At 45.8% G+C, this 15,574-nt stretch overlaps 1 protein-coding gene across 1 annotated transcript in view; it reads right to left on the reverse strand.

Annotated features, from left to right (window-relative positions):
- Window positions 1–15,574, reverse strand: part of SLC4A11 (solute carrier family 4 member 11) — a 154,275-nt gene that overhangs the window by 10,310 nt on the left and 128,391 nt on the right. Inside the window, exons 14-17 of the mRNA XM_025200690.1 lie at window positions 11,179–11,431; window positions 10,143–10,249; window positions 8,872–9,040; window positions 4,621–4,794 (exon numbers count right to left, since the gene is read on the reverse strand). Of these exons, the coding sequence (XP_025056475.1) occupies window positions 4,621–4,794; window positions 8,872–9,040; window positions 10,143–10,249; window positions 11,179–11,431 (703 nt within the window). The remainder of the gene's footprint in view (window positions 1–4,620; window positions 4,795–8,871; window positions 9,041–10,142; window positions 10,250–11,178; window positions 11,432–15,574) is intronic.

Below are 15,574 nucleotides of genomic sequence, written 5' to 3' on the forward strand. Positions count from 1 at the left end.
AGGAATGCAGCGTTTAGGTTGTGGGGAGATGAGGATTTGAACTCAGAAAAATGAAGATCGTTCAAGTGAAGCAGCCTTCCACCTGCTTTCTATTTGGACAGCTGAGCCCTTAACCGGAAGGAATGACTGGGTTAAGTTTTGCGTCCAACTGGGGGGGTGGAAACAAAAATGTGGTATGCGTGCACCTCGGCTGCAGCAAAACTGAGACGGGCAGCTACCAAATCTAAAGGCGAAGGGCTAAGTGTCAAAGGGGAGGAGGCACGAACAGTTCAAGTCCATGGGCGAACAAGGGAACAGACCCGTCACATTATCCAGGACTAAGATTTAAAATGAGAGATAACTAGAGGGAACATTAAAGGAATTGCCCTCCAAAAGCCCCAGGTGCATCCAAACAGCGGAAACTGGAGCCTTATATTCCATTGTCCAGACTCTTGCAAACATAAAAATCACTGCCCAGAGCATCCTTGAACCCAAAGGGAGAGCAGAGAGGTTTTCCCCATGGTACTAGCTAGCAAAAAAATAACCCCAAATCTGTAAGCATCTTTGGAGGAATCAGACAGCAGCAAGGGAGACAGAATGAGTTATCTCCCAATCTACACCAGGCCTGGCTTGCTGTAGATTAGCAGCCTTCAGACAAACTAGAAGCCTCTGCATCTCTTTGCTAGAATTGGATGGCTTTTCAACCCAAATGATGGTGGCCATTCAGGAGCTATTTGGACCAGGAACATGTGCCTGTTGCACACGAGCCCAGTCAATAGAAAAAAAAAAAGGAGAGAAGAAATACATTTTTTGGCTTGCCTGGTCCAGGAAACAGCGAGTGTGTCTAGGAAGCACTCCCTCGCCCCTCTGCATTGTTGAGCAGAATACAATGGGAGATTAATATTGTTTCATGGAAACGGGTCAAGTTCTGGGCAACCTCTTGGCTTGCAAACCTATCTGAATATTATCTCTTCATTTGAGAATTCAGAAAATGTGCTGGGTTCTTTGCAAGCCAAGTGCAACAAATAAACAGCAAGGCTGGCTGCCTGGACTGGACGTGCAACAACCAGAGGGGTTGTTCAGAGGCAAGGGGGGGAAAAAGGGCGATGGGAAAGGCTGTTTGGGGCTGCAGGGACCTTAAAGCTCCTATTCATCTTCTGCTGGATTTCATTCCCCATCTCCCTTTTTCTGTGGCAGCGAGGAGGTTTTAAGAAGGGCATTGAAGATGGAAAGGAAGATGGCTTGGCAAATAAAGGTTTGGAAGGATTATTCCAGTAGGTAGGGGCTGCATGAATAACACGACCCGTGAGAAAGATGAAAGAAGGCTCGAGGTCGGCATCCTCAGACGAGCGGAGCAACGCAAATGAGGCCAAGCAGAAGCAGGGGCTGGAAGATTTAGGAAAGGAAAAAGCCAAGAGATTTCCTTCTTTCCACCAAAGCAATTAGAAAATCCAACGTGGCAAAGAAATTCTGGTCTCCTTTGCTGATGGATTTAGGAACAGCAGCACTGAGGCTTGTTCTGATCTCATTAGTGGTCCAGGCATGATAAACGGTCTTGATGCAGAGTGCTGCGGACACGGCTCTCCGCTCCAGGACACTTGCGGGAAAAGCCTATTAGTTATAAGGTGCCCGATACTTGTCCTCGTACAAACACACTCACAGTTGCTCTTAACTTTGCCAGATCTGAATCAAAAAGTTCCCATTCTGGGTTTCTGCTCCTGACTGAACTATTTTGGCACGCTTAAATGAAATGGTTCGAACTGTTTCTAAGAACAAGATAAAAGGGGGAAAAAAAATTGCACTATTTTGGCCATGTTAAAACAAACTTCCAAGAACCATTCCCTTAAGCAGCTCGAGACTGTGCTTGGGAGTAAGTTCTTGAAAAGAGACGGCAGGAACACCATTCTCCTTGCTTGCTGGTTTGGAGTGGGGGGATGTGGGGGGAACCACTCAATTCGGCCACATTAGTAATTCCCAGGAAAATAAAACTACCACTGAAGTTCATACATGCTTAAAAGAGATCTGTAGGGAGTTTGGCAGGCAAGGGAGCTCCCAGAATTAGAGATGACCCGCTCCTGGCTTTACGGAACAGACCCACTGCCTTGAATTAGTTTGTCTGCCATGCCCAGGCTCCAAGTTTTGGACTGTCTAAGACTGATGGCAGATTATTCTGCACCAAAATAAAATTATGCTTCCTTTTTGGGACTCTTCCTTCCTCTGCCCTTCCCCGCTTAGTTCTTTTCTGAGAGCAGAGAGGGGAGCTTTGGGACCCAGAGATTAAAAAAAACAAAAACTTTTTTTGACTTTCCAATTCAGATTCACATTTCCCATCGGTGAGGCTGGAAGACGAGAGAAGATGATAAAGATGCTCTGCAGAACAGTAAAATAGAAACAAGAGGTTTAAGATCCCTATGGGAGTTCACACAAGCAGAAAACACTTCAATTTTAGCTCAGAATCCAGTTTAAAAGTAGCCATTTATGTTCCTGATCCCCTTTGAACGGAGTGAACTCAAAAGCCCAAAAGGAAAATGCACCGGGTAAGCTTATGAACATCAGCCCTTGCTGGTCCCAGTCCTGCCGAAGGGTTGAGAGATGCCTGTCAATAGAAGAGCCAGCGAGACAGCTCTAATAAGGGCCAGAGGATCACCAGAGGGGGAGAGGAAGGACAGGAAGGAGAAGACGGCGCTAATACTGATTGATGCAGCACTCGGGTCGGTGATCCAGTTAGCAAAAGGGCTGCGCCCGCCTGGCAAGGGAATTGAGAAAGGTCAGAGAGACAAGTTAAAATAACATGAGGCTGGACGACAGCAGAGAGAGAAAGAGAGAGACGGGAACTATTAGTGCAGCACCCGAAATCAGGTACGGGTAGAAGCACAGCAGAATACCAATCCTTCCTGAAATATAGATGCTGAGAGGGTATCTATATTCAGGGAAGTGCCCTCTATATTCAGGGAAGAGGCAGAAATATGACCACAAAAAGGCGATGGGAAGCAATGGTCAAGGATGCCGTAGATTGAAAAAGTTGCGTGGGTGAAAAGAGAACTGGCGTGGCTTAAAAATCACTCGAGGAAGGATTAAGAGAGACTCGACTCGAGCAGTTTAGGGTGTCTGTTGTAGACCTGCAGAGTTGGGTGCAAATAGGGATAGATGTCTATGATAATACAGAGCAGCACTACTGGGAATTGTGTCAATACGGGGGACTAAAAAGATTGAAGAAAAAAAAAATGCCCGGATATATGCACACGTGACAGCAGCAACCTTCGCTAGACGTCGGCTGAACCAACAGCAGCTAAAGCTATTTGGGTTCGACTTTGGAAGGCTGCAACGATACGGCAGAAGAGCTGGTCGCAGAAAATATGCTGGGTACTTATTGAGCACAAGCCGATTCAATGTCAACCAAAAAGAAGGATAACCAAATAGGCCTGTTGCTATCGTTCAGCAGTTCCCAACCTTTTTTCCCACCCCTGGCGACCTGCAGCTGGGAGCGGAGCGCATCGGCCCTGGGGCGAAGTTGCTCCTGGCATGCGGCGCGGCTCGTCTTTTGTGTGCGGTGTCACTGGCATTGCCCCCACAGCCCTCGTGTTGGTTGGGACACCCTGCTTTAGTGAAATGGAAAGGAGTTGAGAAATTCAAGGAGCTGGCAAAGACAACGGGGCTGAAGAGCTCAAGAACCTGAATGCGGAGGAGTTACGGGGTCTAAAGGCCAGACTGTAAGGAAAGAGGAAAAAGTTTGGAGCTGGACCTCTTCCTTACAACTGTGTGAATAGCCAGCTCAAGAGGGCTATTAGTAGAATAAATGGAGAGCCTATAGGAGAGAGAGAAAAAGCAAAAGAAAGCCGTCTTGGGTGAATCAAGAAATAACAGCAGTCATGCCGAGGTAAAACCGGCAAAAGGAAACGAAAGGTAGCAAAACGTTCAACCACATAAATAGAGAGAGAACAAGCAAAGGCAATGCTGAGCCGCTATGCAGGGAGGGGAGGGTAAAGATCAAAAAGATAACCTAGATGTAGTCCCGGGACTAACTAAAATACCTTGCCACTGCATTCAACCTCCTTTCTTCCCACGAGAAAGCGAGGCAAAGGCAGAATGAAAAAAAGGGCAGAGAAGGTGCAGACGTGCAAATTGGCACATCTGAGGTGGAAACGAAGTAAGAGTTGAAGGTACCCAATAATCATCTTAGATTGGATTGCTCTTGGTATAAGCATATCGGAGGCTAGGTAGGGAGATGAGCTATTTAAGCTAAAGGACAACCTTTGCACAAGAACACACGAGTATAAACCGTCCGTGACTAATTAGAGGCTGGAAATTAGACGGAGGCTCCTAAGCAGAGCAGTGAGGTCCTGGAGCGGCTTTGCAGTAGGGATGGGGAGAGCGAGGGGAAATGGAGACAAATCACCGCTGCAGATCAGCTCGTGACATGACTTGGTGTCTTCCTTCCCAGGGCAGCGGGCCGGACTCGATGATCTAATAGGTCCCTTCCGACCCTAAAATCTAAGAAACGTATGAAAAGGAAGAGACTGGAGTCTACGAGCCAGAAGATCGAAAGAAGCCACTGGGAAAAACCCCTCTGCATTTCTTAGCTCAATGGGCTTCTTTAACCCGACCTCAGATCCGTGGCTTGGCGGCTGCCCTGCTACTTACGTCTCGTAGATGTGCCCGTTTTCCACCCTCTCTTCCACGTAGGCCAGCGCTCGGACGTGCATCGGGGAGTGAGGGAACGCCGCGTGGATCCAGGGCAGCCCGAAGACAGACAGCCCCGTGTTGATCAGAGCTACAAGGAGGAGGTCCCAGTGATAAGCTGTTCCTTTCACTAACCTGAAATAAACTCTTATTAATAAAGTGGTTTGTTTAAGTGCACTTCAGGTAGTAACAAGGCTGCGCTTGCTATAGCTGAGCGAGAATTGCACGGACACGGCGGATCTCCGCACACGCGGTGTTGAACACGCCGGCCGGTTTACAGACTGCAACGTGGGAAAACGAGATTTCACAGCAGTCTTCGATGGCATCACCCCAAATAAAACAGGGCCCGTTAAAAAAAAAAGTCTGGTCATCAACTTCATCAGGATTTTACCATACTATTAATGGCAATGTCTTGCAAGCCATTAAAAATAACTGCCAGAAGGATTTATTTTTTTAGGTTTTTTTTTAATTGCTGGTACTTGCACTCAGCTGTAGCAAGGGCTGCTGGGGCATTTTCATTTTCCTTCCCACCCCCGCTTGAGTTGCTCAGACTTTCACCCAGCAAGTTGACGTTTTCCAGCCTTGCTTTTTCACTACACTGTGCGTATGGGAATAGTGAATTAGCTGTGCAGTTAAATCCTTGCTGAAGATCTGTAGAGAAAATAGGCCTCTACAGCGCTTGGCTTTCAGTCCTACTCCTTGTCAACCGTCTCCTCCGGGTCTAGCCATCCCCTACAGGCATATGCTAAAAAAAGGGGGGTCGGGCGCTCTTGCACAGCTAAAGCTTCACCAGCACCCCTGAGGCTTCCCTGGTTTTATTTTTCCCTCTTGGCCCTTTTACAGGTTTTTCTCTTGGCTAACAAGTGTCCTAGGGAGAAAGTAATGCATTGCCTGGGCTGTTCTGGGCTGCCCTTGGAGACCCAGCACTGCATGGCCCTGCATGGCCATTCAGTCCCATAGGACATTCATTCCCTTACGTGTTTTTTTGTTTTTTTGTTTTTTTTTTTAAAGTATCCAGTTGACAGCCCATCCTACTTGCAAGTAATGGACAATAAAACATCAGATTAATTACGCTGAGATTCAGCTCAGAAATATAAGAGACCACAAAGATCGATTCAACACAGACAGGTCGGCACTTCTCATTCACTGCAATGATGCAGAACCGCAAATGCTAGTTTCAGAACGAAGCACCTCAACCTGCTTTTGGGTGGGAAGCACGTTTTCTCCTCTCCCCGACCCCCGCCGCCCCACCCCAGCATACGAGAACAACCCCAAACTGAGTTTTCAACAAGGCTAGGAGATCCACTTTCGTACACCCCTTCTCACATCCATCTCAATCCTTTTTTAAATGCATAGGGGATCCACTTTCACACACCCCATGTCAAGTCACAAAGATAAATTTCATGTGACATTTTTCTAAGTCAAACAATGGGGAAAAAAAACCCCATTTTGGAAGAAAAAAGCCAACTCATGAGCCATTTATATTCCAGATTTATGCCAACCTCTCTCCCCTGAAATAGGTGTATAACTGAGGGAACAGGAAAATTCAAATGGCCGTGGAAAAGAAATCCTAGATTAGCCACAGACTAGTAGTTTCTCTGCCCTTCCCTGTGCTAATATTACTTTATTTTCAGTGCTTTTTTTGTCAATAGTTATGCAAGAAGAGCCACCCTTCCCTCCTTTGGGTAATAAAGGCATCCACTGAGAAAACCTGCGGTGTCCCCATAATAATAAATTTTAAAAAATCCCATCAAGTCACCCTCACCATCTGATTCTAGTCGGTATGGAAAGATCAAAGGGAATATTTGAATACTGCAAAGTCTCATTTCCAATTCTGTGCATAAATCAGTTGTGTAAGATAAGGGATACATTAAACACTTCTACTCTCCGCTTGACCTTGTCTGCCTCCATATCCCGAATTAGAGAGCAGCAAGATAGCACAGCTCCAAATGCTCCATCTCCATTTCAAACTTCTTTTGAAATTACCATAGCTGCGGTGCACCTTGCAGGAGCCCCCTTTCTTTTTCTTGGGTAAACCACTCTTAGTTTAAAGAGAAATATTCAAATGTGCCCAAACACTGAAACAGGACATGAGCTGCACAAATGCCAGTCGTAGCAGAGGTGCATCCATAGGACTTCAACAATAAGTGAGATCATTAAATCCACAGGCTTAAAGGGGAAAGGGGGCAGGGGGGGAAGAGTTTAGACCAGCGTTTTTCAACCTTTTATCATTTGCGGACCCCTAAAACATTTCAGATGACGGTGACGCATGTTCTGGCAACCGTCAGTCCATCCTTCTGGATCACGGTGTATGCGTGAGAGGTCACCCAGACCTTTGATGCATGTGCCTAGGCAGAAGTATGGAGGAGTGGAGGCTGCCCAGACCTTTCCAACCCTGCTTTTGGCCGCTGAGACAGAATCCAAAGGCCAGACTGGGTCCAGACACATGGGGCCCCCCTGGCTGTAAGTGTATAAGTATCTGGGAATTGAACCCAGGTCTCCTGTGCAGCAGACCAGGAGTCCACCGCTGCACCGCAGGGGACTCCAATGAAGGTGAAGACCCCTGTGAACTGTAAGTGCGGGTCTTCACATACTTCTGATTGATGATAATCATCTTTTGCAGACCCCTTAGACAGTCTGTGGACTCCCAGCATGGGAAAACCACTGATTTACACAAATATACGGAGGATGGCTCCATCATGCGCTATTAAGTCAGCGCAGGGAGCGTCTTGTGTAGACGCCAACTGTGCAGTAGCGTGCCGGGCAAAACCCGAGCTAGTACATTACTGCACAGTAGCATTAGGTTACCGCGCAGTTTGAGTCTGAGAAAACCCGTGCACAGTAGCACGAATTGCTGCACACTGATTGAGTCCTCGGTTATCCAAGTACTAAAAAACTTAACTCGCCGTAAGTACGGCACGTTAATGAACGTGTACAGGCACCCACCGTCAATGCTGAACCTGGCTGCTGGTAAGTGGGAGGGGATGGATGACTCTACACGTGCCCCCTCCCTGCTCTCACCTCTATGACTCTAAGCATGCATTGAAACGGGACCTCCAGGGTCTGCTGGTCCAGCCTTTTCTCCAACCTGAACATACCGTGTCCTCTCAACCAGCTTGCTTTCCAACCTCTTGTTTTTGTTTCCTACCTCTGGACCCTCTCGAATTTCTCCGCATCCTTCCTAAAATATGGAACCCAGAATTGTGCAAAATACTCCAAATGAGGCTTCAACACCATCAGGCAGAGTGGCACAATCACCTCCTCGTGCCCAAGACTCCTGTTGCTTTGGCTCAAAACTGCACTTGCTATTTTTGCACCTGATTTGCCTTGAGGTTGTGACCCACCAAACCCCCTAGAACTCGCAGCGATGCTACCACCCACACCGCTCTGGATTTGTGCTTTTCATCACTCTTCCCTAGCTGTAGCACCTTACGCTAGTGCTGGAGGGACACTGGTCTTAGACGGACCTTTGGTCCGACCCAGCGTAGCAGGTGCTATATTCTCAGGCTAACAGGAAAGCAGCTGAGCTAATCACCTTATTGTAGTCCTGTTAATGCAATACCCATGCCTTTCATCTTCCTCCCTCTTCCTCCACCCCACCTCCCTTTTTCAACTAGACGATCCATATTTGCAATCATATGACAAACAGGTCAGGAAGATGCCTTCCAAAAAAATGAAGAGCTTCCCGATTGTCTGTTTCCTTAATGGTGATTTGAAATAATTTATCCTTTCTGGCCCAACAAAGATTAATCTCAGACGTGCCAAGGTAATTTGGGTCCTGCTCAGCTGACTCTTTTTTTTTCTTGAGAGGTTTCCAAGTTATTCAGATCCTCAGTTGGCTGAACCAACCAATTGGGCAGCAACCACTCCTCTTGAACTTTGCATTTCTCCTATGTGAAAGTGATATTTCTGGAAGTAAACACCACAATACTGGCCTGTGCAGATTCTTTCCCATTATAAAAATCCCTTCCAAAAGCACACGTGGCCCAAAGCAGCAATTTGTGGGACTTAAGTAAACTATCCGTTGAAGCATCAAGAATTTGGATTATAGGGGTGCATGCGCGCGCACACACACACACAAAGACTAATGGGGGGGGGGGGGGGCGTAATCCATTCCAAGCTACCTGTAACGACGTGGTAACACAGCCCTGAAGCTAGATTAGTTTATAAAAGTGACCCAGGTTTGTAAAAGGAAGGGATTAACAACATTACCTGTTCTCTGGAGCGTTTGTGAGCGATGCCACGATGTTCTGCTCTATGAAGAACAGCATTGAAAGCAGGAACCCCAGGCCCATTGCACTCATCACGGAGCCGATCGAGAGGGAACGGACTGGAGCCAGAACAAACAAGCTCTCAGAGGGGTTGTAGTTAAATTTGGACACTGTGAACACAGGAAAAGAGGTGTTATGCTGGATATCAGACCAGGTGATTTTAAATGACCCCTTCTGGCCCTCAAGATCACAGCTCTATTAAAAGGTGTTTTATTAAAATCACCCTAGCTTTGACAAATAATGGCTAGTTCCCCTATAATTTTTAGATAATGGTGCCTTATTAACTGGAGGATAATACAAGTAAGGGAACTTGCTTTTTTAGGCTGTTTTTGGATCCGAAATGGAGGTGACTTACAATTTGTCTCATCACCGTGCGGTCTTCTGCCGTAGGCAATTTGCTAGTATAAAGATTTTTATAACTTTCGCTCACCAAACAAGAGGCCTAATAATGGGTTGAGCATAAAGACATGCCTGGCTTGAGCCAGCGGCAAGAAATCCATCGTCACTAGAGGAAAGACTGCACGGTCCAATTTGCCGTTCCACAATCCAATTGGAAGGAACAAGCGTCGCGTCAAGAAAGCCGTTTCCATACGTTTCCTCATCCCCGCCCCCCAACGTGCGTCAACATGGGACAAAGCAGTCCCTGTGTCCATTATATCTTCCTGATATGGAAAAGCTGATCTGTTTGGCCAATGCATGGCCTATCATTTTTAGATTTCCTTGCATGTCTTGGAGTCATCCAGATGCTCGGGACCGTTATGTTTTTAATTGGGAAAACAGAGAGTACACACTGAAAAGAGGACAGGCCGAGATCATCAACACCACATCTGTCCGGCTGGCGGCAACCCTTCCTGCCTGCTAATTACTCTGTCCTTTTGTTCTTTGGCAGAACAGAAAAGATCAACTCTTTCTAAACAGATGCAGGTTATACACTTCAAATGAAACGGCAGACTTCAGTATATTCACTGGGAGAAACTTAATGCAATTCTGTTTGATTAGGTTTTTGCATGAATTCGCTCTTAAATTGAGGAAATTGGGGACATAATTAGCCAGGAGAGAAAACACAATACTTAGGAAATAATATACTGCAAAGCTTTGGTTTAATTTTATTTTTTTTAAATGTTCTTCCCAATAATCTTGTTTTCCTTTCCAGTTTCATCTGTTTTAAATGTCTTTCTCCTGGTAATTCAGGGAGTAAACAAGCAGACTTACTTTCTATTTCCTTGAAGATATAGGATCCCACAATGGAGAAGGTTAGAACAGAAATGGGTAAGGCACAGTCGGACAGGATTTCGCGGACTCTGGCGTGCAAGTAGGGACTAAAGAGATCAAAAACGCTTGGTTAGTACTCCGCACTTTTTTCCGACCCATCAGCATCGTGTCATTCAAACCAGAGACGTTCAACTCTACTCCGCGCCTGCCGTCGTCAAACTTGATTCTTCACTTCCAAGTCCTTGATTTTAGTGTTTACTGTACAGACTAGTCTTCTGAAATCTAGACTTTGAGGGTCGGGGAAAGCATCAGGGAAACCCAAAAGGGAATAAAAGCAGGATTCAAGCTTCGAGGAAAAAACCCCCCAAAAAACACACGCCCCACACAGACCCCAGCTGTCTTTTCTACCCAAGTGCAGGCAGGCTGGACCCGATGATTTTGTAAGGTACTTTCCAGCCCTCAACATCTGTGAATCCATTCCTCAAAAGCCAACAGGCAGCTATGACACCCATTATTATTACTAATAATGTGGCTCATCTCTCTCATTTTCAGCTCTAGGGATTACCCATTCATTACACATTGAAGCAGGAGTTATTTCAAAAGGGAAGACTGAGGTTAAGACCTTGGTCCTCTCTAACGGTCAAGGAAGCTGGTCATTGCACTGCCCACTGCTCTTCTGGAAACGGCAAGACAAAGTACGTTCCCAGAAGACTGCCCATTTACACTGAAAGCATATAGGGATCAGGTTCTTGCCAGACCCATCAAGGGCAGCTGGTACGATCCACAAAATACCTCCCCACTTCAGCTCACACCCCACAGTGCCCCATCAGATATAGAAGCTAGTCTCCAAGGCTTAAAAAACTTGTTTGAACAGTGCTTTTTGGGCAGTCAGCTACATGATGCGTTCTTCTTCTATCGAAATCAAAACCCCCGCTAACTCTTCTGGGTGCAAGATGGGAGTTTGGCATCGTTAAGGCTTTCCAACAGGTTATACAAAACGTGATCTACAGGCTACTTCAAGGCCAATCCAACTCACCTCTTCTTAAACTGATACAGCGTGTGGCCAAGCCAAAGAGTGCCCAACATCAACATGAGACTCAGGACAGCAGTCTCGCGCCCATAATGGACAACGTCATTCACGCCCGTCTGATTCCCTAGGGACATGGACCTGCTCGCAGAGGAGTTCATCAAGAAGGTAGTATTGACGTCAAGGCTTGGAAGGGCTTCCATCCGTGTGCTTTTCAAGTAACTCTCTCCTCCGGGCTCCTGGTAGTAATATTTCTTAAAAACTGCACGAACAACCAACATGCAACTGTTAGGATCGGAGCTCAACTAATGCGGCCCTTCCTTGCTAGAGCATGAAACATTGTTAGCTTTCACCGTCCTTTATCAGTTCTACTTACACCGTTCACACCTTTAGAGTTGAGATAAACCTGTTCTCTTAAGCAGCCAGGTCTCTATGAAAATGTTATTCTGTTGTGAATTTAAAGCAGCTGCCTTTTTTTTTTTTTTTTTTTTGGACAGGACAAATTTGAGTTTGTGTAGGAGAGATTCTCCAGTCCAACTTGCATCTTTATCTGGTCTTGTTCCTAGGACCTAATCATGGCTTCTCTATTGAAAAGCGAAAGGCAGTACAGTATATTTCTTATGCTAGCATACCGAATAAACTGCACTCGGCACCTTGGAAAAAAAATGCGTGGATGCTCAAGATAATCGATTTCCCAAATTTTAATTATACTGTGAAATTGCAGTTGGCGTTTTTTGACATAAACCCATGCATGTCTTTAAATATACCTAATATAATTTTATAGCAGAAAAATTACCCAACAGATAATGCACATTTAATTCTGCATTAGCAAATAGCACTAAGGCACTATGGTTTATCATGCCTGTTATAACCATCTTAAATTATCCTGCATTAAGGAAAAGTTTCAAAATACCTCCGGAAAACAACCAACCATTAAACGGCTTCTAAGGTTTCAAAAAGTCCATATAAATTCTTTGAAAGGTAGGAGGTGGCAGCTAAAAACGTGTAGTGCCAGCAGCTGTCGCAAAAGCATCATTTCATTCTAGAACGAAACACTCCCCCTGGAAACGGTTTCGGTAGCAGTGGGGGCGCTCCAAACTTTCGGTGGCAAATACTGCGTTCTTAAAATCATCTCACAATATTATCATTGTCCGTTTGCTTTTCAATCAACCAGCAGAAATGCGTTTCGGTGAAACTATTCCATTTAGTCAAAAAAACCCCAAACCAAACACTTTTAGACCAAAAAACCCATGAACTAAGCCTTCTGGGGTGACGTACTTGGTTCTTAGCCACCAAACCTCTTTTTACTTGAAAATGATTTTCTGAAGGACCCTCCTCCCCATTGCCCAACCCTAGGATTTTCAGTTTTGCATTAGCAACATCTCTGTGGAAATGATAATTATAATTTTTTAAAAATGCCACGTTCCTGTGAACCAAAGCTGATGCTTTTCCCACCTACTTTCTAATTGTGCAGGAGCAGGTGGCTCAGGTTAAATTCTGCAGGGGAGTGTAGAGTTGCCTTCAGTTTAGCTACACCGGCATTTTAAGGGCGACTGACAGCTTCCTATTCTTTGGTATGCCTAGTGCAGTTGTGCCCGAGGACGCCAAGAGATGAGGAACCAGCATGCTACTGGTGCTGCCAGCATGCCAGCCTCCACTGTGTCTTCCTCTTGCACCAATACTAATGCAAACCAAAGGACTAGCACCACCCCCCGCCCCCATTATATTCTGGCTAGGTGCCGGTAAGACAGCTATAACCACTTTAAAGCAAGCTTCTTGACTTCAGTTACAACCAACAAAACAGAAGCTCCCCCAAATTCTCCTGATGCATACTTTAATCTTAAAATTTCTCTGATGAGAGATGAAAGATAGAATGAAGTGAAGTGTGAATTTCATTTTTGCTACTGGATCTGCCTGCTTCGGGGAGGTTTTAAGGCCCCCCTGCAATGCTACCAACACTGCGGGAGAATATTTTTTTATTACAAGGTTTCTCCCAGATTCTTATTTTACAGCCGGACACGTTTCTTGCAGCTCGCAACACCATGCTGACCGTCGGGGCATCCTTTCTGTGAAAACAGGTGATCTCACACCCATTTTCCGGGCATTAAAAGCGAGGTATAGGATACTGAAGTGACCTTCCCAGCAAGTCACAGATGGAGTTGTGAACAGAACCAAGAAGGTCTGACCTACAGCTTCCTGCTCTGACCATTACAGCACACTCTCCTGCAATAGCAACAGTAGTAATGAAGGGCACTTCCTGGGGATTAACAGTTAGGTGGGTACACAGATCATTAAACAGTCTCAAATGGTTCCCAAATAATTGTCAACCCTACGGAAACGCATCCTCTTTTCTGACTATTGTTAACATACCCACTACCTCTTGCTGTTACGAAGCATTTGAGTTCGGATCCAAAAAGGAAGAGGCAAAGACATTGCTAATTAAGGCTGACCCTTATTGAAGTAGTCTTTTGCTTCATTAGCCTGAATGCTCTGGGAACATTCAGCATTGCCAAATTCAGCAGAACAGAACGGATTGAACGTTGAGCATGAATCTTAAAATATCCAACTTAACGACTACCTGTGCGTGTCAGAGTTGAAGATTAGGTGGATTATCTCTGTTTCCTTTGGATAAAGTGTTGGTGGGGGGAAAAAAACAAAACAAAACTCATTTGAAATTGCACCTGCATTTTAGATTCATTGCAATGAGGATCTGTGCTGGAATGATTGGCAGTCAGAGATGAGAGTCCCATGTAACACGGACTTAGCATTTAATATTCAGCTGCTGAGCACTTAGCAACCCGAGGAGCTACAAAACAGCTAAGCGAATCCCTCTGCATAAGTTCATTACAGAAAGCACTTTAAAAGCGCACGGTTTAGACACAAGGCCGTCTGAGCACGCAATCTATTTTGAGTTCGCTCGGATCTGCTTTCCTTTTTGCGTTTGCTTCAGCTGTCGCATGGCTGTTTCCTATGGAGTGCAAATGTCAAGATCAAACACCAGCTGGGCTTAGGTGGCTGGGCTGCGCGTCGAAAACAAGCGCCGCTGGGATAAGAGCAAGAATGCCTGCGCATCGGCTGCTTTGAGACGATCTCACCCGTTTCTTTCCCACGCGTTGGAAGACTACCTTGCAAAGCACGTGGAAAAAGCAACGCTGCTTGCCAAATCAACGCCTGATCTTCCCCAAGAGGAACATTTCCCTGGGTGCTCACCCTGACAGTGGCCTTTTAAATGAGCAGGAAGGTTAAATGGGGCTTTGCAATCTGCCAGCTGACAATTTACACGGCTTGTTTGCAAGCACAGTTGCCTCCATCTTACCCGTTTCACCTCCGCTAAAGATTTAAAAAGGGTTGCACAAACAGCAACCAACACAAAGCTCCTGGCTGGTTGTTTAATACCAGTAGCTGTAGCCTCATTTTTACAGAGGAGGGAAGTCCAAGTGTGAAGTTGTGTGTTACACTGAAACCAGATTATATCTGTGGAATATATTAAACTGGGTTAAAGAAAGAACAAACTGTGAGCAGTCACATGTTAAGGGTTAATACTATTTTTTGCCTGCACCGCTCTGACTGACCGCTAAAGGGCTGGTGACTAGGGGCATGGCTAGGAGCCAGGACACCTGGGCTCCATCCCTGCTTGGAGGAGGGCTCAGGCAGGTTGCGGGAGGCAGCTGGAAGCTGTGCATCTTACGATGCTGGAGGACTGCAAATTGCTCACTTTATTTTTGTGGAGAGGACTGAAGTTACCCCAACGCCAGCTGGGTAGCATGGCTCAGAGTTGGCCCTCGCCTGAAGTGGCATAGCCGAGTTGCTGAGCATGAGCCAATGAACTTTAACATGAGGACGTTCGTGTTTTAAGTGCCCTTAGTATGGCCTAAGTATAAGGCGTAAATTCAGCACAAGTGTTTTGTAGCCCTGAGCAAAACATGTTGGTGGCCAAAGTAAGGAACAGGATTTCACAGCTCCTGGCTCCTCGTCCTACCTTGCAAAGCCACGTACAATGGTCCTACAACGTGTAGGCCATGTAGTGTCCCAGAACTCACTAGTATAATTACTCAGCCTTTTATTGCCCACGAGTATCACTCTCTGGTGCAACGGCGAGATGTGCGAAAGACTTGCACAAGGCTTTCAAGTGGTATATACTCTGTCCACACTCTATAGGCACATTTCTTGTGGTAGGTAAAAAATAGCTTACTTCAGAACAAGGGAAGCACTGGTATTAAAGAAAGCAAAAGAATACCAAAGAAGAGAAGTAACGTGCGAAATATCAAAACCCAAGTTTTGAGAAGCTGTTGATACACACGGACTTGCAGGAGGATGCCATGGCATTTTTAAAAGCATACTGTACTCCTGTGAAAGCTCCGTGTATTTTGACTCCCATGGACTAAACTGACACCTACACCTGCTA

This window comes from Alligator sinensis, unplaced genomic scaffold, assembly GCF_000455745.1.
Source record: "Alligator sinensis unplaced genomic scaffold, ASM45574v1 scaffold12_1, whole genome shotgun sequence".
Taxonomy (NCBI): domain Eukaryota; kingdom Metazoa; phylum Chordata; order Crocodylia; family Alligatoridae; genus Alligator; species Alligator sinensis.